The following is a 23435-nucleotide window of genomic DNA, read 5'->3' on the forward strand; positions in this document are numbered from 1 at the left end:
AATGAGAAAGTGTTGGTTTCTAATACATGTAATTTCTTTATGCTTGTGGGTAAATGGTATTTCTTGCTGTTTCTTTGTCAGTGTTAATGTGCAGCTTGTCTGGTTTGCCTACTCTGGAACATGCGATATAGAATTGCCCTTCATTAGGGGTCCCTTCCAAACCATTGATACTATATATGTGTGTGCGTGAATCATACATATCTATCTGTATCTATGGCTGGATGGCTCTTTGTCAGGAGGGTTTTGATTACGTTTTCTTGCTCTTGTGAAGAGAGTTGGACTGGATGGCCTTAAGTATTTTCCGTTGGTCAGGGGGGTTCTGTGTGGGAAGTTTGCCCCAATTCTGTCATTGGTGGTGTTCAGAACGCTCTTTAATTGTAGGTTAACTATAAATCCCAGTAGCTACAACTTCCAAATGTCAAGGTCTATTTCTCCCATATTTGGGCATATGGAAAATTTGTGCCAAGTTTGGTCCAGATCCATGATTGTTTGAGTCCACAGCGCTCTCTGGATGTAGGAGAACTACAACTCCCAAACTCAAGGTCAATGCCCATGTTGATCATGGGAGTCCTGTGTGCCATGTTTGGTTCAGTTCCACCATTGGTGGAATTCAGAATACTCTGATTGTAGGTGAACTATAAGTCCCAGCAACTACAACTTCCAAATGACAAAATCAATTTTTTTGATTAATGGTCACTCCTTGGGTTAGTAGGTGTCTAGTGTCCAAATTTGGTGTCAATTTGTCCAGTGGTTTTTGAGTTATGTTAATCCAACAAACGAACATTACATTTTTATTTATATAGATGATCACTTGTTTGCCTGATAGGTGTATTGTATCCAAATTTGGTGTCACTTTGTCCATTGGTTTTTGAGTTATGTTAATCCCACAAACAAACATTACATTTTTTATTTATATAGATAATAAGAAACAATAACTTCATTTCTTAAGAATCAAGAACTGGGTCTGAGCTACTCTAACGCCCATATCTTCTAAGGCTTCAAGAGAGGGGAAAACCCAATCACTACATCTCTTCTGACACAGAATCAGAGAGAGATCTCAAAGCACACAGCACATACTCTCCATACTGAAGTGAAAGAAGGCAGATTCAAAACGTTTGCAGTAGAAAATAACCCATTTTAAGCAACCAATCAGAATGAGAGCAGAAACAGAGAAGAGAGAAGAAACAGATCCATTCCCAACTGTCCATCAGGAGACATGGCAATAGACTAAGGGAGACTCTTAGTCTATTGCGAACTGCTCCTCATTGAGGACTTGAGACTTGGGCAGTGTGGGGTCGAATTCCAACACTAATAACTTCTCTAGATAAGGGATCTAGAGAAACCTTGGCTTGTGAAAGAAGCCCTTTTGCCTTCATAATAAATATAATTACACATATACAGCTAGCTAGCCCTCCGTATTTGCAGACTTCACTTTTGTGGATTTGATTAATATGTTCTTGCTAGGATTCTCTGGGTCCTCCAGTGTGACTCTCAGGCAACTATCTCTGAGCTCTTCATTATAGAACAGGATGTGTGAAAAGTGGATTGTTTATTCCTGTTCATTGTATAGCTTGGGAGCACTGGGGGAAATTATCATTAGGAAATAAAAACAGGCATATACAAGATTAAATTATTGATTGTACTGTTGGCACATCTAACTGCAACTCTATGTGTTGGTGGGCAGTGGTTCTCCAAGAATTTAGGCAGAGATCTTTCTTATTTCCTCTCTGCTTATTTTGCAATTAAACCCGAGATATTCTGCCTGAAGACCATGTACCCCACCCTTCAATTGCAGTGTCTCGGATCCTAATTCCTGACCCTTAAAGATACTACTGGTCCGATTCCTTCGCAGCTTAAATAGTTATTTGTTTGGGATGACAGAAAAAAAATCTTCCTGTATTAATTCCTCCTTCAAATGATCTTTTAACATTTCAAAAGGGTAGAACGGAGCTTAGCGGAAGTTAATAACATAGTACCCCCCCCCCCCCAATTGCATTGTTAAGAATAGAACACAAATACAAATTATTTTTTTATGTGTACAGTGTTTCTTCTAATACACCTAACCCAAAGCAATATTTTTCTTTTGGGTAACTGGGTTTAGCTGCTGTATTGGGAGATGTGGTAGCCATTTCACCATTAGAAGGAATGATGTGTTTTCTGTGTGCTTGTCATGTATGTCCTTAGTGTCAAGGGGATTCTAGATTACCTGACCTGTCATTAATTTGGTCATTTTCTAATCCTTTTATATGTGCCTGGATTTCTAGCTAATCCATTCTTACTGTTGGGCCCCAAAAGGATTTGTAGACTGCCATTTTCAGTTAGCCCAGTTTTTCTCAATCTTCCTAATGTCACAACCCCTGAATACAGATCCTCATGTTGTTGTAACCTCCAGCCATAACATTATTTTAGTTGCTACTTCATAACTAACTTTGCTACTGTTATGAATCGTAATGTAAATATCTGAAATACAGAATGTATTTTCATTCACTGGACCATATTTGGCACAAATACTCAATATTCCCAAATTTCAATACTGGTGGGTTGGGGTGGGGTTGATTTTGTCATTTGGGAGTTTGGTAGTCATTGACCTTGAGTTTTGGAATTGTATTTCACCTACATCCAGAGAGCACTGTGAACTCAAACAATGATGGATCTGGACCAAACTTGGCACGAATACTTAATATGCCCAAATGTGATAATAAAAGTTGTCTGTGCTATTGCTCCTTGCAAAGTATTTATTTATTTATTTACGACATTTATATGCTGCCCTTCTCACCCCGAAGAGGACTCAGAGCAACTTACAAGTAAAATGTAAATACAATATATTATATTATTACCATAGCACAATATTAATATCGTATATTACTATATTGTACTATATAACATTATACCGTAATATTATTAGCAATATTATATGTAATATAAAATATATAATATCATATTAGTAGTAGTATTATATTGTATTACATTATAATATTAATGTTATATGTATATACATTATATTATATTATATTATATTATATTATATTATATTATATTATATTATATTCACGGTGCAGGAGACTACATGGAACTGCCTTCCTGGCCCCCTCTTCACTCTGATCTCAGAGCAGCGGTTGGTGCTGAAGGCGGGGGCGGGGGTGTGGGTGGGGGGCTCCCAACTGATGACACTGGAGGCAAGATGGAACTGCCTTCCTTGCCCCTCTAAAATAGGAATTCTTTGTAGAGGTGTGTTAAAATACATGTATGACCGAAGTGATGAGTACCATTGCATTGTTATTATTCCTTAACGTTGCGATTCAGGAGATCATCACAGCACTGAAGGAATGAAATTAATATTGCATCATGCTCTAATAGATGTGGTTGAGAGAGTTGGTTATTCTAGGCTGTGTGAGTCCTCATTTGACTCTATTGCTTTGCTGATAAGGGAATATTTATCATAACCTTGATTCCTTTATGTATGTACATGAAAGGAGTGAAATACTGTTTGTGTTATGTTCAGTATAATAGCAAAGGAACCACTTCTTTTTAATTATGCAATGTCAACTTTAGAAGAGTGGATTTGAGTTGAACAAGTGAATTTATGTTCAATCTGTTGTCAAAGGCTTTCATGGCTGCAATCACTGGGTTGCTGTGAGTTTTCCGGGCTGTATGGCCATGTTGCAGAAGCATTCTCTCCTGATGTTTCACCCACATCTATGGCAGGCATCCTCAGAGGTTGTGAGGTCTGTTGGAAACTGGGCAAGTGGGGTTTATATATGTGGAATGTCCAGGGTGGGAGAAAGCACGCTTGTCTGCTTGAGGCAAGTGTGAATGTTGCAATTGACCACCTTGACTAGCATTTAATGGCCTTGCAGCTTCAAAGTCTGTCTGGTTGCTGCCTGGGGGAATCTTTTGTTGGGAGGTATTAGCTGGCCTTGATGTTTTTTGTCTGGAATTCCCCTGTTTTCATAGTGTTATCTTTATTTACTGTCCTGATTTTAGAGTTTTTTGAATATTGGTAGCCACATTTTGTTCATTTTCATGATTTTCTCCTTTCTGTTGAAATTGTCCACATGCTTGTGGGTTTCAGTGGCTTCTCTGTGTAGCCTGACATAGCAGTTGTTAGAGTGGTCCAGCATTTCTGTGTTCTCAAATAATATGCTGTGTCCATTCATGTTGAATGACAATTATTGCTAATTCTTCATTCTTTGGGTCTTTGAAATTTTGTTTCATGTTCTGTACATTATTGCTCTTCCCTGTTCACTATAGTCGAGCGTTTACAAAACCAATTAAAATCAGACCTACTGACCTGCTTTTGTCTGTCTCAAGAATAAGGGAGAGCTTTGGGAGCTGAAGTTACAGATGTGTTGAGGGGCAGTCTTTCTCTGCCCTTGTATTCCAAGTTTTTTTCCATGTTTGGGTTTTTAAATATGCAAGTCAATACTTGTATATCATATCCAAGCAGAGGAGGTAAATCCGCTCTGGATTTTATGGGCTTCCTGCTCCGAACTGAATGGGAGTTCTCCAGTTGCTGGTCTTAAGTTACGCATTACTTGACCTTCTCGGTATGAAGAAATTTGCCATATCTGTTTCTGAAGGGCATGTCTATGGCCAGTTGGTAGCAGGAAACTATTCAACCTTTTGGAAGCAGGTGCCCAACATTTTTAAAATGGAGAACTTTGGCTTACCTGTTTGAATCCTGATCCTTGGAAAGTGATGGGATACTTGGAAGCTGGCCGGTGTATTCCAATATCATAATAAGTGATAATGAGTCAGCTCCAGAATATATCCTGCTTATAGCTGGAATGCTTTGGGATACAGTAGAGTCTCAATTATCCGACATAAACCTAACGCCGGATAAACAAAAATGTCGGATAATAGGGAGTTTCATATTGTTACCCGTCTGACGCGGCGCTAGACACCTAGAATACTAACAACAGGGACTCAAAAGGTTAAGGCAAGGCAATGCCTTGGGGCTAGAGCGGCCCAACAGGAAGTGCCTGAATGTGGAAGAGGAGCAAGGAAATCATAGAAGGAAGGAGGGAGGACGCTTCCATTTCCGGTCCTGCCTCTTTTCTCCCTTTCCTCCCTCCTCCTTGTCTTGAAAAGGAGGGTGTCGGATAAGAGGGAATGTCAGATAAGCAAATGTCAGATAAGCAAGACTCTGCTGTACTTCCATTGAGAGGCTGACATATTAGGAAAAAAGTGCTTTGGCTTTTTCTTCTTGTGTTTTCTTTGTTTCTTCCCTTATCAGTCTGAGGTTATTTCTTAATATCACTGTTGTAGAATGTCATCATTCAAAATATTATGTTGCCATCATTTGTTTTTTGTCTGCCATCGGACTCACCCAGGCAAGTCCAAAGTTACAGAGTACACTATCTTAGTTACATAGAGTATCTTTATAATTACTACAATACACATAATATTGCATACTTATAGGTACTAAAACGTTTGTGATTTGTTTTTTTCGTAAGCTAAATTAAAGCAGTGGACTTGATGTTTATGACAACTAACTGTGCAAAGACAACTATCCTAATATCCGGAATCCTCAGCCTGGGACTACACTTCCTTCCGGATGTTCACCTGACATAAAAATGCTATCTACCGGTTGTTGTTCTTGTCTCTCCTTTCACCCTTTCTCTCTCTATTAACAGCAAAGTCTGTTTGTCCAGCTGGGCAAATACTAAGATACACTGCCTCTCTGTTACAGCTCTTAAGTCCAGAGGGACACAGATAGTCAGCTTCTTGCCTCTTTTCTCCAAAGTGCTGCTCTGAAAGTTACACAACACAAAGGGTTTACTTTCTGAGTCTCTAGCCCTAACTTGGAGAAGGTGAAAGAGCAGCTGCCATGAATTATGGAAACACAGCAAAGCACAAAAGCCTGCGCCTGACCCAGATTTCTTGCTGTCTTGGAGCACCCCCTAATTTATTTGCTTTTATAAGGACAACCTTCTAATTTCCATTGTGCTTTACAATCCTTGCAGTTTCACTATAAAAGGAGAATACTAGTTCCGTTTTATAGATGGTGAATTGATAGCTAGCAATTTTCCTAATGCGCAGGTGTGCCACATATTAGGAATCTGCCAATTCAGATACTCACACAGTTTCTGTCTAGTCACATTGACACATCGCCATTCAATTTTTGTTTATTGTTAAAGTTGACATTTGTTCCTTACAGTGGATATTCCAGTGAGGCAGAATGAAAGCCTTATACCACAGTATCACTATATACGGTTATAGAATAAATATCAAATAATGATTACCATATTTTCTAGTGTATTACACAACTTTTTAACCCTGGAAATTTTTATGAAAAGTCGGGGATATAATGCGCCGGGTATAAAATTAAAATAATAATAATAAAAATAAAAGAATAAAATCTAACTCCCTTAGTGGCATGGCCTGAGGAGGAGGGCGGAGGAGGGCACAGGGAGGAGGAGCAGCACACCACATTGCCACGGAGACTGGCCAGGGGTGATGGCCCGCTGGGTTTTCCCTGCCCCCCCCCCCCCCCGCCACTCTTCCTGATCTATTTTCAGGGCCCTCCTCCGCCCCCCGACGCTCACCTCCTCCAAAGGCCACTGGGCTCAGCTAGGTGCACGGAAGCGCCTTCAGACAACGACACGCAGCAGCGCCGGGCGGCAGCGTACTTTGGATGTGCTCGCTGAGGCATTCTGGGAGTCGTAGTTCCCTGACTCCTATGGCTCCCAGAATGCCTCAGTGAGGACATCCAAGGCTCACCGCTGCCCAGGGCTGCAGGGACTCGTTGTCTGGAGGCACTCCCTTGGACCTAGGCGAGCCCAGTGGCTTTCGGAGAAGGTAAGTGTTGGGGGTGGGGGAGGGCCTTGAAAGTAGAGTGGGGAGAGCGGGGGGCTGCAGGGAAAGCCCAGCGGGCCATCACCCCCAGCCAGTCTCTGTGGCAATGCGATCTGCCGCTCATCTTCCCCATGCCCTTCCTCTCTCCGCCCTCCTCCTCCTCCTCCCTCTCTTGCCTTGCATTGAAAAGGTGTGCACTTGGGATTTCTTGTTACAAGATGAGAATAGTGTTGGAAGAGGGGTAGTCTTAAATGGCAAGTATATCCCTAACTCTGTATTTTATCTTGAAAAGTTGGGGGTGGTCTTATACACCCAGCCGTCTTTTATGCTGGAAAATACGATATATTTTGACAGCGATTTTTGTCCACTTTAATGGTGTTGTGATATGGCTATGGCATAGACAAATAGCTCAAAAAATACAACTCTGATCTGATCTTTTTAATGTGTTTTTTTCACGTAATTGATAAACATTTTCCATTCTCCTATATGTAGTTTTATATGGTTTTGCATGTTATCCAGGTTATTTGAAGGAACATAAATTTTCTTATCCACCTGCCCATGGTTTGAGATCTTCTGGAGAGGCCCTGATCTTTGTTCTATCATCCTTACAGGTAGGTATATTTGGTGGGAGAAAGATCAGGGCCTCTCCAGGTGATATCAAACATGGGCAGGTCCACCTGCAAACTATACTTCAAATCCTATTTGAAAAGTAAACAAACCCCTTTCTTGAGTAGAGTAGTGAAAGATGTGCTTAACTAGGTATTTTTAATTACAAAAATGTGAGTTAAGCACTGAAAGGGTTAAATGGATGCTATGACTCAGCAAATGCTGTAGTTCAATATAAATAGGTGTGCTTATAGCTTAGTACGCCTCAGTTGTCCTCAGTATGAAAAGACTTCAGTCTGAGAGAGGCCTCAGTGTTAATTTGCCTCAGTATGAGAACGCCTCAGTGTTAATAGGCCTCAGTGTGCCATAGGCCTCAGATTTAGTAGGCCTCAGTGTGTTAGAGGCTTGGTGTGAGAGAGACCTGGTGTGAGAAAGCTTCAGTGAGAGAAGCCCCAGGTTGAAGGCCTCGTATGTAAAGCTCCAATGTGAAGGCTGCTATGTGTAAAAGGCTACTATGTGAAGCTCCTGTGTAAGTTTAGTGTGAGAAGAGACTCTGTGAGAGCGAAGCTTTTTATTTGTATGAGAAAGAAGCCCAGCATGGAAGCAAAGAAGGAAGTCTAAAGAACTTCATTTGTGTCATGGAAACCTTGTTCTTGTAAATAGTGCAACCAAATTATTTTGCTATAAAGAAAAGTCTCCTAAGGAAGAAATAACATTGGTCTGTTTGTTTTTGTTCTTTTTATCACTTTTGGCTACTGAGGCTGGGTCACACTGCTGCTGCTAATAAGTTACGCTGCTATACGTTTATGAGGAGGGTCTTTTGTTAATAAGCCCACTTGCCCAACAGTTATTTCTGGCTTTACTCAAGAACAGAAGCTGAAATTGTCGTCTTGGATGTTTCCTCCTATGACACGCAGAATTCTTTGCTTTCTGTATGGGTGAAAGTACATCTCTGGGTAATATTTAAAAGACTGACTCACTATTTCCTGATTTTCCCTATGCCCCACTGAAAAGAAGTTATTTGTATCTAACCTAAGTCTGGTTGCTTTAAGTAGGATCCAATCCCAGCTCAATTTAATTCATTCGGGATCTTGGAAGTTCAAAGTCTATGGAAAATTGATCTTGAGAGTGAAAGGCATAATATCAAAAAAAAGAGCTCACCCTATAGTCTCAACCTACAGCACGAGTCTGACTTCCTTCCCAATCATGAATACTATTAGTATGTTCAGTTCTGCCCCGGCTGCATCACTCCCCCATATGCTTTATGTGAGCTATCCATCTATATAAATAAAAATGTAATGATCATTTGTGGGATTTTTTATTTTGTCGTATCAGGAGCAACTTGAGAAACTGCAAGTCGCTTCTGGTATGAGAGAATTGGCCAGGGGACGCCCGGATGATTTGATGTTTTTATCATCCTTCTGGGAGGCTTCTCCCATGTCTCTGCATGAGGAGCTGGAGTTAAGAGGGAGCTCATCCGCCTTTCCCCAGATTCGAACCTGCAAACTGTCGATCTTCAGTCCTGCCAGCACAGGGGTTTAACCCACTGCGCCACCGGGGGCTGTGTTTGTGGGATTAACATAACTCAAAAACCACTGGGCGAATTGACACCAAATTTGGACACAAGACACCTCTCAGGCCAACGAGTGACCATCACTCATAAAAACACTGAAAAACACAGTGGAAGGGACTTAAAAAGCCCCCCAAAATACATAACAAAGCATGCGCAAAACCACATATATGCACATATACACAAATATCCACACACATATATACACATGCAAAACACATATATACAACTGAGCCACAACAACATGTGGCAGGGGGTGGCTTGTTTTTTTTAAAAAAAAATACAATGCTGATTTAAGTGTTGTTAAAGGAGGGACAAGATCTTCCATGTAACATCTGGAGAGGTCAGCCTTCAGTCTGTACTACATAGTAAATCTCTGAATCACAATGGCAGCACAAGAGCCTGGCCTTGGAAGGATATTGGTACATTTGCATTGCGTGTATTTGAAACTGCTTCCAGAAGAACACCCTTCCTTTCACAATCCCACTTGTGTCTTCTTAAAAGGGTGGGGGGTCATTGTTTTTTTATTACCAGACCCCTTGGCCTTCAGAAAGCCTTTTGAAATCAGCAGCGTGAAAAATAATTAGCATTTTCATGGGCTACTAAACCCCTAATTCACAGGAAAGTGATGCTTGTAAGGAAAGGAAAGTGCTTGGTCCTAATTAAGGGGCTATAGAATAAGAGATAATGGCTTTATAAGGAGTTTGTAAGGAACCGTTGAGATACTCTGTAATTCCTGTTCAGTATTCTTCAGGCGCCATATTGGATTGACATTTTCTTGCAGGCTCCTTCCGCCCCTCCCCTCCCCAGCATGTATTTTAATGGATGTGGTAAAATGTAGTAAACTGATTCACTCTAAAAGAGATCACATTGTACTAAAGACAGGGTGAGAAACTTTATGGAATTATATCAAAAGAGGGGTTTTTAATAATTGTTGAATTTCTAAAATCTTACTTGTGTACATAGTCTAAAATTGCTATTGTGTTTTTTTCTTTAGTCAGGATTGGATGAGCCAGGGAAATTGGTTGAGGTTGGTGCAAAAACAAACAAATAAATGGGTTGCTGTGAGTTTTCCGAACTGTCTGGCCATGTTCCAGAAGCATTCTCTCTTGACGTTTTGCCCACGTATGTGGCAGGCATCCTCAGAGGTTGAGGATGCCTACCATAGATGTGGGTGAAATGTCAGAGTGAATGCTTCTGGAACATGGCCAGACAGCCTGGAAAACTCACAGCAACCTGGTGATTCTGGCCATGAAAGCCTTTGAGAACAAATATATACATACACAAGTGTTTATCTATGGTAGCTGTCAGAAATTGGGATTTTGAAGCAATGGCTCCTTACATTCTCTTGCTGGTTTATCTGCTTTCATGGAGCCTTTCCTGCATTTCTGAGGCCATCCATGTTTTGAGGATGCTAAACTGCAGAAGATGGCAAAGGAGTGGAAGAAGAGGATTTAGCTCCTCATCTCCACACATTCTTTTTCATGTTGTTGCAGTGGGTTAAACCAGTGTTTCTCAACCTTGGGTTCGGCAGCATTTTGCAAACTAGTGGTTAGGACCTGTGGGGGGGGGGGGGTTGTGAGGAGGTGTCAGAATGGTTGCCAAAGACCACCAGAAAACACAGTATTTTCTGTTGATCATGGGGGTACTGAGTGAGAAGTTTGATTGCTGGTGAACTATAAATCCCACTAACTACAACTCCCAAATGTCAAGGTCTGTTTCCCCCAAACTCAAGGTCAATTCCCACCAAACCCTTTTAGTGTTGGTGGCAATTAGTCCAGCGATTTTTGAGTTATGATGTCACTGAAAATGAACAGAGCATACACACACACACACACACACACACACACACACACTAGCTGTCCCCTGCCACTCATTGCTGTGGCCCAGTCTGGTGATCTGGAAAATAAAGTAATGGTTTCTAATATATGTAATTCCTTTATGCTTGTGGATAAACAGTATTCCTTGTTGTTTCTATGTCAGTGTTGATTTGGAGATTGTCTGGTTTGCCTACTCTGGAACATGCAAACATATAATTGTCCTTCTTTAGGGGTCCCTTTCAAATCTATGATACTATATCTGTGTGTGTGTTGTGTGTGTGAATCATATCTATCTATATCTATGGCTGGCTGGCTCTTTGTCAGGAGGGCTTTGATTACGTTTTCTTGCCCCAGTGAAGGGAGTTGGATTGGATGGCCTTAAGTATTTTCTGTTGGTCATGGGGGTTCTGTGTGGGAAGTTTGCCCAGATTCTGTCGTTCATGGGGCTCAGAATGCTCTTTGATTGTAGATGAACTGTGAATCCCAGTGACTACAACTCCCAAATGTCAAGGTCTATTTCCCCCAACCGCCATCTGTGTTCATATTTGGGCGTATTGAGTGCTTGTGCCAAGTTTGGTCCAGATCCATCATTGTTTGAGTCCACAGTGCTCTCTGGATGTAGGTGAACTACAACGCCCAAACTCAAGGACAATGCCCACCAAACCCTTCTAGTGCTGTCTGTTGGTCATGGGAGTTCTGTGTGCCAAGTTTGGTTCAATTCCCTCGTTGATGGAGTTCAGAATGCTCTTTGATTGTAGGTGAACTATAAATCCTAGCAACTACAACTCCCAAATGACAAAATCATTTTTTGAATGATGGTTACTCCTTGGGTTATTAGGTGTCTCATGGCCAAATTTGGTGGCAATTAGTCCAGCGATTTTTGAGTTAGGATGTCACTGAAAGCGAACAGAGCATTTTAAAATAATTTTATAATTTATAATTTTATATAATTCTATATAATTTTATATTGTAATCATGGTTCTGGGACCAGGCCTTCTAACAATAGAGGTATGCAGCTTTTAGTGGGACAAGGACTGGAATGGCGACTCAACTGATGAGATTGTTTTATGGTTTTAATAACTGTTTTGATATTTGATGATGTACTGTTTTTAATATGATTTATGTTTAAAGTGTGATTTTACTATTGTAGTTGTAAGGCATTGAATTTTTGCCATTATCTATGTGTAAACCACTTTGAGTCCCCCTAGGGATGAGAAAAGCAGTATATAAATACGGTAAATAATAAATAAATAAATATAGATATGGAAAAAGATCTTTCTTGCTGGCAAATCACTTTGGTTTGTGTGCTGAGGACTCTTGTGGAAGGTTTTTCAGTTCCCTTTCTGGAATTTCTTGCACTCACCAACATGCAATTTCAGTATAGTTCAATATAGATCAGGTGTATTCATACAATGGGATCTTAGGCGATCAGTGTACAATCAAAGCACCCTCAACAGATGACCACCCAGCCTGTTTAGTAGTAGTAGTAGTAGTAGTAATAATAATAATAATAATAATAATAGAAGAAGGAGAAACCCCAGGGGCCATCCAGTCCAACCCTTTTTTGCCATGCAGCAAAAGCACACTGAAAGTATCCTCTGAGTGGTAGGAGGGAAAAAGGGTTTTGGAATCAAGCAAAATGAGAAGGATCTGGGCAGCAAGGGGGGTGGGAAGGGTTGAGGTAAGAGTTGAGGTAAAAGGTATTTTGGGGGCGAGGAAGGTCGGGGAAAGGGAGGAACAGGAAAGATGAGGGGAAGCTTGGAGAGGGAAAAGGGAACTGCAAAGCCTCACACTTTGAGAACTGCTGATTTAGGGAGTCTTTACCTTGGTTTGGAGGAATAGATTTACATTAAAGTGTTATTAATTTGGAGGAATAGATAACACTAAAGTGTTATTAAGGCTAGTAATTTTTTAAGTTAAGGAAACAATACAAAATCAAAGGTATACCTTCTTCAACACTTCTTTCATACCCATAGAGTGGGAAGGTCCCAATAATTGTGCAGCAGCCATAATACTTTATTGAACTTGGTACTTTTCCAAGCTACTGTTTGTGCCATAAAGGAATATTTCTATATCTCCACCATTAGTGTTATAATTATGTGGAACACAGCCAATGTTTGACTTGCTGCTAGGAAATCATATATTGAAAATGGATGTTTTCATGACTGATTTGTGTGAATACTGTGAAGTTCGGTTGGACGTCTTTCTGCATAATACCACAGTGTTCAAAGCCTTTTTCTCATATTGTTACACAGCTTGTCTAACTCATCACTCTCCTTTTTTTTCAGTCTCCATGAAGAGATCAATGACTTCTACAAGTACATGTCTCCCAGACCCGAAGAGGAGCGGATGCGAATGGAGGTGGTGAATAGGATAGAAAATGTCATAAAGGAGCTCTGGCCTAATGCAGATGTAAGATTAAACACACTTTGGGAATTGGGGTTAGGGTGGGTGAATGATGTTATGGGACTGTATGGCTTCAGATGTATCATATATGTGTGTATGAGTTAGGGCAAGCTATGGGGCCAGAATTATGGATCAGTGCTCACATTGATCCCTAGATAGGTCAACCCAGGGGTTTGGGGTAGATTTTTTTCCCTAAAATATCTAGACTTATACATGAGTATACAGGGTATGTGCATGATTAGTTAAAAGTAATCAGATCTGTGTGTAAAACATTGAAATCTTGAAATGTATGTTCTATTTGCATTACATTTTATAATTTTAGTACTTATTTTCACTGCTTGCACATTTACCCTTTAAAGTAAATACAGTACAACCCAATACCCACAGTATTATCTATTCCACATCCTGTGTTCTCTCTAGAAAATATGTCCTCTCTAGCAATCTGATAGATTTCACTGGAAACTACCATAGAGGTTCTCTCGAGGATCTCGAAAATTCCTAGAGGAGATACCTTTGTAGGATTTCTAGGTCCTCCAGGATATCCCTATGGTAACTTCCTGTGCAAGTTGTTCAGTTCAGTAGGGTTCATTATTATGCGCTGTTTCCACAGTAAGTTCAGGAATGTGTCACCTGTACATACGAGGGTTAGACCTCAGTGGAGGTGGATGCATGTTGCTGTTTGGACTTTAGTACAGAAGTATGAATTACGGACTTCAGTGAGTACAGCTATACTTAAAGACTATGGACTATTAAGAATTGTACCCTGTGTACTCAATACAGAGAACTACATCCTGTCTAACAACTTTAACAAGAAATGTGTCTGTATGGTGAATTAATATAAGAGGTTTGTGAGTAAACAAGATGTGTTATTTTTCAAAGAAGACTGTTTTTATCTCTGAGTGCATATTTTAAACTAAGAGGTTTCAAGGGAGTGTATATCTTTTGGGCAACTGCAATTTCAACTTCAAAGAAGCAACCATCCTCTGCTAACCAAATATATTTATGTAGTGGCATGTCTTTGTCCTTGGCAGTTTAAAGACATGGTTCTTAAGTCTAACAGCTGAGTTACCTGTGTGCCATTAAATTAATGTTTATGAATATCACTTGTTCAAAGAGTTGACTTCTAACAAGATCATTCTTTTCTTGACAAGTGGTATTCAAAAAGTGGTCTCCACATGTTCATTTGCCAAACGGATGTTACATCCATTTTTATCTTTTCAATAAGGTTATGGTGCAGTTATTTCCAATAGGTTATGGAATTTCCAATAATATTGGGAATAGTGGTAACTGCTTGAGAATAACTAAAACCACTGATGAATGGAAGGATGTCGATCACTTCTCAAGACTAAAATGTTGTAAGAATGAAAGGAGGATGTAGGTCTATAATAATAATAATAAACTTTATTTATACCCTGCTACCATCTCCCCAAAGGGGACTTGGGGTGGCTAACATGAGGCCAAGCCCAGAATTACAACACAGTACAATAAAATAAAATACAAACAGCAAATAATAACATCAAAACAAAATACATAAAATAACAGAAAATGCAATAAACAGATGCAAAATAACGAGATGAAGAAATAAAAGCTCGGTGGGCTTTTATTTTACACCTGTTCCATAACAGTTCTTGAATTTTCCTTCACTCCTTGTAGTTTACAGTCCTCTTGACTGCCCCTCTGAGAGGGGAGAGACTTGGAAACTCCCCAGAATAACATTAAAGCAAACGTGAGGGTGGGTTTTGGCTGCGGCGAGCTTTGGAACCATGTTCTGTAACTGTAGGGATTTGAAAAAGGGCAATGTACAAACTAAGTAAGCAAAATTAGGCAACTGAATAGCAGTTGCTTTTGCCTGAGCTCAGTTGCTGCCTACTGTAAAAACTGTTTGAAAAACTCAGCTAATTGCTTGCTGGTCTAAAAAATTATAGCAAACCTTTTGACTAGCTCACAGGAGGAGAATCGGAGCAATCCGCTTCCTCGTTGCCAATGCCGATTTTTCATAGCATCCCAACTAAATTTGACAATTCAAACATTGCTGCCACCTCATATTCTGTAAACAAGCTTTTGGATTCTGCATGCTGTATAGAAAGATTTTGGATTTTTTTTTTAAGCAGAAGGATCTTTCGGAAAACCCATTGCAGTTTTGTGTATAAATAAAACAAAAGCAGCCTATTTAGGGAAAGGATGGAGCAAAAATGGTGTTAAGAGTGCATTTCTTAAACTACAATTTTATTTATAGAAGCCAGCAATTGTGTCATTGGCTCTATGGCTCCAGGGAATGTGCTTAGACGGAAACATTCCTAGTAAGTGAGAACTGTTCTTGGCACCAACTGGACTCCACCATAAGAGTGGCTGTGTGCGGCTTTAATTATCTTGGGGCTGGAACATTACGGCTGAGAAGGAATGAAAGTGTGTTAAATTCAGTTGGTAAAAGAAAGTAAATCGTCTTGAGCAGAACCAAGAGCCCACAGTTAGTTACCATGAGCATTAGATGCCTTCCAGTTCCTTGAATACGAATCTAAGGCCTGCCTAGAAATGTGAGCTGAAGGTGGAATTCTGCAAATGCTGAAGGCTGTTCTTTGGAAGCACTTTTCTGCTTCCTTTGACTCTCTTCTCACGTCCTGATTTAACATCCATTTAAACAAAGTGTCAGGGATAAGCCCAGGATACAAAGCAAATGGTCTACATCTGAATTACATCCTTTTGTGCTATTTGTCGAAACTGGAAAACAGAGCTTGGGTATGTTATTTTTCTTTGCTATGATTCCCAGAAACTCCCAATTTGATTCTGGGAGTTGCAGTCCAAAAAAGTAATATTTCCGAGCTCTGAAGAATAGATAAAGCCACTATAATTGAGAGCATACATCTGAATTTCTTATTTCTTATTTATTTATTTGCAGTATTTGTATACCACCCTTCTCAACCCTGAAGGGGACTCAGAGGGGTTCACAGTGTTGGCAACAACTCAGTGCCATGGATAAAAAAGTATAAAACATCAAAATTGACCCTCCCTTGATAAAACATTAAACATTATTAAACACATCACACAAAATAACATCACATATGACACAAAAAATAGCTGTTGTCCCATAAGCAGTTCTGCATTGTAACATGAGGAAGAGTGAATTTTGAGTTCTAAAGAGATGTAACTTACCTTTTCTTCTTCTCACTTAGGTATTTTCCCCCTAAAAATTCTAAAACTGTATGCGTTTTTAATGGGAAATTTTGATTTCTCGGTTATCTTTTAGGTGTATTGATTTATTTATTGTGTCGGAAGCACATTGAGGGTACAGTTGAAATGTATTTAAAACACAAATAAAGTTTAAAACTTGGCATTATGCTAAATGTCCTTTGACCAGAGTCTGGCCACTTGGAGTGCCTCTGGTGTTGCTGTGAGAAGGTCCTCCATTGTGCATGTGGCAGGGCTCAGGTTGCATTGCAGTAGGTGGTCTGTGGTTTCTCTTCTTTGCACTCGCATGCCGTGGACTCCAATTTATAATTTATCTGGCCTCAGCTACAGATTGAGGTTTCAGGTTTTAGCCTGCCACGTTTGGATTCTCCCTTGCTGAGGTGTTCCTGCAAGTGTCTCTGCCAATCTTAAGAAGCTATTTCTTGATTTAAGATATTGGTATGCTGGTTGATATCCAAACAGGGGATGGGTCGAAGATGTCAATGCCTTGGTCCTTTCATTATTGGCTGTTAGGTGCTACAATACTAAAACTGTGCTAAACAGTTTTAATTTCTCCAGTGGTGTGGGATGTAGACATCCTGTGATAATGTGGCATGTCTCATTAAGAGACACATCCACTGTTTTAACGCGGTGACATGTTTTCCACACTGGGCATGCGTATGCAGCAGCAGAGTAGCAAAGCTCAAGGGTAGATATCTTCACAGTGTCTGGTTGTGATCCCCAAGTTGTGCCAGTCAGTTTTCATACAATATTATTTCTAGCATCCACTTTTTGCTTGATATTCAAGCAGTGCTTCTTATAAGCACGGTCCAGAGTGGCTCCCAGGTATTTGGGTGTGCTACAATGCTCCAGTGGGATTCCTTCCCAGGTAATCCTCAGAGCTCGAGAATGTTGTCTGTTCTTAAGATGGAAAGCACATGTCTGCATTTTAGAAGGATTAGGAATCAGCTGGTTTTCCCTGTAATATGCAGTAAGAATACCTAAAGCTTTGGAGAGCTTCTGTTTAACCATTTAAAAGCTCCCTTCTTGAGCGGTGATGGCACGATTGTCAGCATAGATGAAACTGATCCAGTTTTGACCATTTTTACATTTTAGAAGGTTAAAATTATAATTGATGGATACTCTTTGTCAAAGACTCTTTTTGGAAGGATTAACCTTTTAGGAATTGAAATTGGTGATTGTGTGAAATAATGATCAAATTGCAGTACAGTGTTATATTTTCCAAATGCTACCAGTTGAGGGCAGTAACAGTATCAGTTACATGTTTATTCCATGTATTTTTGGTGAAAGCTTTTAACTTTCTGCTTGTTTGATCTCACCTCACTTTCTGTTTGGGATTTTTTCCAGGTGCAAATATTTGGAAGTTTTAAGACTGGCTTATATTTACCTACTAGGTGAGTAGTGACTTAATTATTACATTTCTATCTTCTCTTGGGCCTAAAGGTTGAATACATTTTATTCCACCTTTCTGGTGTTGAAGTTGACTTTATGCATTAATTTTTACTTCATTTATTTATATTCTAAGAACAGAAATAATTCCACTGTGTATTACAAATAAATAACTGGGAAAATGCATTCTTGAGTGCTAAATAACACTTCTGTTCACACAGGAATGTAAGCTTAATAGGCCCAATGTGCTCAGAAGAATCTTTGGATCTCAGTTGCTTGTTCTATGATCCCTTTCTGATTAGGAGTAAAGTTTCTATTTTTCATAATTTTATTCAAAGAAATAATGCAATATAGCCAGACCTTCACATTTGTAGGGTTTAGAGGTGCAGGAGCTTGCAAAATGCAAACTCCTTCCCCCCAGAACTAATTTTTCATACGTTGATCCGATTTAACACGCACAAGTACATATATTTCATATGTTTATGACTTTCTGATTTTTTTAGTTTTCTGTACATTTTCTGGTCTACATGTGTTGCCTGCAATTTTCTGCAGTGGTGGTTGCAAAATCAGGATTGGCTATAAAAATAGCATAATAGTGAAATGAATGAGCAGTTTCAAAGTTTGTGTTGTCTTGATTGAGATCCAGAAAGCAAAGAGACCTATAAATTATCATTAACACATTTTGTTTCCACCTCTTTAATAAACAGGATGTTAACATGATCGTTGTGACATGTTTAAAAAGTACAATTTTTTGATTGACTGCTTTATAATTTCAGTGATATTGACTTAGTTGTGTTTGGAAAATGGGAGACGTTGCCTCTGTGGACTCTGGAAGAAGCTCTCCGAAAGCACAATGTAGCAGATAAAGGTTCGGTAAAGGTGCTAGACAAAGCGACTGTAAGTTATTTCTTCTTCTTCCTATTCTTTGTTGAACCAGATTTTGACATCCTGAAAAGTATATTTGTTACCAAGCACTATAGACTGTCCCCAAGTCATGAACAAGATAGGATCTGTAGAAATTAAGTTGAATTTGTATGCAAGTTGGAACAGGTGTATTTTTAAACACCGGGAAGGGGTTACACCACTGTGGAGTTTGTTTTGCTGACTGTGCCCCCCGTTCCCAAGATCTCACCTCACTTTCTGTCCCTGTGAAATTGGAATTTGAAAAATATAGCCAGACCTTCACATTTGTAGGGTTTAGAGGTGCAGGATTGGTGCTAAAGCTTCAGTTGAGACACTTTGCCCCGTGATGACCCTTTCAAGAGTGAATTTCCCTTCCAAGGGGTTGCTTTCTTTCACTTCCTGTTGTCTCCAACCTGTTCTTAACTAGGAGTCATCTGAAAGTCAGGTATTTGTAACTTGAAGATTGCCTGTATTTGTCAAGTCGGAGATGTTTGTAACTTGGGGACTGCCTGTATTTGTCAAATCTGTCAATATCTTTTGGCTGCCACTCCTGCTCTGATCCTGTATACATGTTGAAAGGAGTAACGGATATATGAATGAATTGGAAGCCTCCAATGGAGGCACCGAGTAGGGTTGGGCTTCTGCGAATATTCGTGATCCCTTCTGCCCTTACAGTGAAATGACACATGTCTCCAACTCATTTATGGTCATGGAAGATTTATATATTCTTCCTCTGATAGCAAACCATTTTCCAAGCAGAAGGAATGTGTTGAATAGCTTGCTGAAAGACATCACCAGCAAATCCTTGCAATAGTAACATTGATGAAGGAGAGACAAAGAAGATTGAGACCTCCCCTCTCCCCAGAGGGACCACTAGAGCCACTTTCCAGATACACGATTGTCGCAAATCATTTAACATACCTTGTTACCAAAGAAGCAATCCAGTTTGTCCTTGGCTTTGTTTGGGGCGAACAAAGCAGAGAACTGAAGTGTTCTCCTGCCAGGCAACATGCCACTGCACCTGCGGAGCGAAGTTCCATAATTTATGTAGCCATTTCCGCTGCAATCAGTTGAGCATCAGACAATGTGCTTCTTGTAGCCAGCAAACTACACATCCTTGACTTATCTTGTTGTTTTGTTTATTCGTTCAGTCACTTCCAACTCTTCATGACCTCATGGACCAGCCTACAGCAGAGCTCCCTGTCTGCCGTGGCCACTCCCAGCTCCTTCAAGGTCAAGCCAGTCAATTTAAGGATAACATCCATCCATCTTGCCCCTGGTCAGCCTCTCTTCCTTTTTCCTTCAATTTTTCCCAGCATCATTGCCTTGTCCAAGTTTTTCTATCTTCTCATTATGTGGTCACAGTACTTTATCTTTGCTTCTAATATCCTTCCCTCCAATGAGCAGTCAGGCATTATTTCCTTGAGTATGGACTGGGTTGATCTTCTTGTGGTCCAAGGCACTCTCAGAATTTTCCTCCAACACCACAGTTCAAAAACATCTATCTTCCTTTGCTCAGTCTTCCTTATGGTCCAGCTCTCGCATCCATAAATTACTATGGGGAATACCATTGCTTTGACTATGCTGACCTTCGTTGCCAGCGTGATGTCTCAACTCTTCACTATTTTATCGAGATTAGTAATTGCTCTCCTCCCAAGAAGTAAACGTCTTCTGATTTCCTGGCTGTAGTCTGTGTCTGCTATCATCTTAGTGCCTAGAAATACGAAGTCTGTCACTCCCTCCATGTTTTCTCCCCCTATTTTCCAGTTATCAGTCAGTCCGATTGCCGTCATCTTGGGTTTTTTTTTTATGCTTAGCTGCAACTCAGCTTTTGCATTTTCTTCTTTCACCTTGGTTAGAAGGCTCTTCAGCCCCTCCTTGCTTTTAGCCATCCAAGTGGTATCATCTGCATATCTAAGGTTGTTAATTTTTTTCCAGCAATTTTAACTTCAGCCTTGGATTCATCAAGCCCTGCACGTTGCATGATGTGTTCTGCATACAAGTTGAATAGGTCGGGTGAGAGTAGACAGCCCTGTCCTATTTCTTTCCCAATCTTGAACCAGTCTGTTGTTCCATGGTCCGTTCTTACTGTTGCTACTTGGTCCTTATACAGATTCCTCAGGAGACAGACAAGGTGGCTTGACATCCCCATACCACCAATAACTTGCCAACATTTATTATGATCCACACTGTCAAAGGCTTTAAAACAGTTTTTTCTGAAACTCTCTGCTTTCCTCTATTATCCAGCAGATAATTTGGCATCTCATGTCTCTGCCTTTTTGAAACCCAACTTGTTCATCTAGCAACTCTTGCTCCATGTATTGCTGGAGTCCTACCTTGCAGGATTTTGAGCATTACCTTACTGGCATGTGAAATAAGTGCTTTTTTTCAATCTGATGGCCATTCTTGTGTTTTCCATATTTGCTGACATGTGGCATGCATCACCTTGACATCATCCTCTTTCAAGATTTTATACAGTTCAGCTGGGATCACATGGTCTCTTGCTGCCTTGATATTAGCAATGCTTCTTAAGGCCCATTCAACCTCATTCCTCTGGATGTCTGGTTCTAATTCACTCACCACACCATCAAAACAATCCTCAATATTATTATCTTTCCTATTCAGATCTTCTGTCTAGTCTCATATTTTACAAATTTGCTCTGGGTGTTGTACGTAGTGTAGGGATCATCCTTGTTTTGCAAATAACTTCGCAGCAGAGAGAATTTGAGTTACAGGGTTGGGGATGGTAAGTTTCTGTTCAAAGTCTACCTTCTACATGTCTTGTCAAAGCAATCTATTATATATACAGTTATGTATAAATCTAGAAATTTTAGTCAACAAATTGATCCAGAAAACCTGTGTTGACATATCCATAGATTAGTGTAAGTTCTGTACTTTAACTCTTATCTAGAAAGGATCCATCCTCTTCTTTGAGGAGAGCAGTGAAAGGTGATCGCTTAGTCTCAAAGCACCAATCCTTTCTCCTCTCTCTACCTTTGCATCACCTCTGATTTTTTTGAATGCCTGGGTGGGAAAAGGCTCTTTGTTGCTTCCCTTCAAAGGAGAACTGAGAAGAGTAGATAAAGTTGATGCTCTTTTAGGTTCGTCCAGGATGGACTAAACTCCCACCTTTCAGCATTTGGCTCAGAGAGGAGAATGGTTTCTTTTTCACAAGAGTTACTTCTGTACCATAACTTGTGTTAAGTGACAAAAGGGCTTTTAAAATGCCAGAGTAGAAACATGACAGTGAAAGCTGGTGCTTTCCCCTCTTTGTGGAATTACCCTCGATTTATCCACAAGTCATATTGAAATCCATACATTTGGCCCCTAACCTGCCCTCAATGTATACAGAATATCCACTTATATGCAAGTATATGTGATCGTTTTATGGGGTTCTTTGGGCCTTGGTTGTAGTATACAAGTTATTTTGGTTCAAAAATGTGTTTTGAATCTTTGATGTATTGGAATGCGGAGATCTGAATATGATTTGCAAACAAGTTGTTGTGCATTTATAATATTCATGTCCTTTTTCAGTTCCTTAGAACAGAATTTTATTTCTAAGTACATTTTCAGTTTTGTGAAGTGCATCTCTAATTTTCTTTAAGAATTAAAGTCCTTTTCCAAAAACTAGTTTTTATTCTTTGGCCGTCTATCTCCCCCTACTGTCGGTACAGGAGTAAAACAAATTGCTTTATGCTTGTAATGCTAGGTATGTATTACCCATCAAGTGCTATGTAAAATTTCTTATTAACAGCAAATGGTTGAGTTCTGTGAAAATAGTTTTGTTTCATTTTAAGTAAGGACCGTAATGGACTAAGAATATACAGAACAAAAAAGCAAATTTCTTTGAAATCATTGTGTTTTTCTGAGTTGCTGTGAATTTTCTGGGCTGTCTGGCCATGTTCAAAAGCATTCTGTCCTGACATTTCACCCACATCTATGGCAGGCATCTTAAGAGGTTGTGAGGTTTGTTGGAAACTAGGCAAGTGGGGTTTCAATATCTATGGGATGTCCAGGGTGCGAGAAAGAACTCTTGTCTGTTTGAGGCAAGTGTGAATGTTGCAGTTGATCACCTTGATTAGCACTGAGTAGCCTTGCATCTTCAAGATTTGGCTGCTTCCTGCTTGGGGGAAATCCTTTGTTGTGAGGTGATTATTTCTTGTCTGGAATTCCTCTGTTTTTTGAACGACTGACAGGAAGCTGATGAAAAACACAACCTACAAACTATCTACAGACCCACTAAGAATATGCAGCAAATGCTGCGTTTAGCAAACGACAAGAGCATTCCTCTCACCTTTGCAGGAGTTTACCATATACCATGCAGCTGTGGACGATCTGCATAGAGATCAGCGCCCAAACATGAATCACGGAACATGAAAGGCAACTCAGACTAACTCAACCAGAGAAGTCAGCCATAGCAGAGCACATGAGGAACCAACCTGGGCACAGCATATTATTTGAGGACACAGAAACCTGGACAACTCTAACAACCACCATGTTCGACTATGCAGAGAAGCCATTGAAATCCACAAGAAGCATGTAGACCAGTGTTTCTCAACCTTCCCAATACCGTGACCCCTTAATACAGTTCCTCAGGTTGTGGTGACCCCCAACCGTAACATTTTCGTTGCTACTGTTATGAATTGTAAATATTCGATATGAAAGATGTATTTTCATTCACGGGACCAAATTTGGCACAAATATTTGATATACACACATTTGAATACTGGTGGGGTTTGGGAGGATTGATGTTGTCA

General features: G+C 40.0%; 1 protein-coding gene across 1 annotated transcript in view; it reads left to right on the forward strand.

Moving 5' to 3' along the window:
• TENT4B (terminal nucleotidyltransferase 4B) overlaps nucleotides 1–23435 on the forward strand; it is a 52610-nt gene that overhangs the window by 11025 nt on the left and 18150 nt on the right. Inside the window, exons 2-4 of the mRNA XM_060787863.2 lie at nucleotides 13083–13206; nucleotides 17734–17780; nucleotides 18552–18672. Of these exons, the coding sequence (XP_060643846.2) occupies nucleotides 13083–13206; nucleotides 17734–17780; nucleotides 18552–18672 (292 nt within the window). The remainder of the gene's footprint in view (nucleotides 1–13082; nucleotides 13207–17733; nucleotides 17781–18551; nucleotides 18673–23435) is intronic.

The sequence above is a fragment of the Anolis sagrei genome, chromosome 8, assembly GCF_037176765.1.
Source record: "Anolis sagrei isolate rAnoSag1 chromosome 8, rAnoSag1.mat, whole genome shotgun sequence".
NCBI classification, from domain to species: Eukaryota; Metazoa; Chordata; class Lepidosauria; order Squamata; family Dactyloidae; genus Anolis; species Anolis sagrei.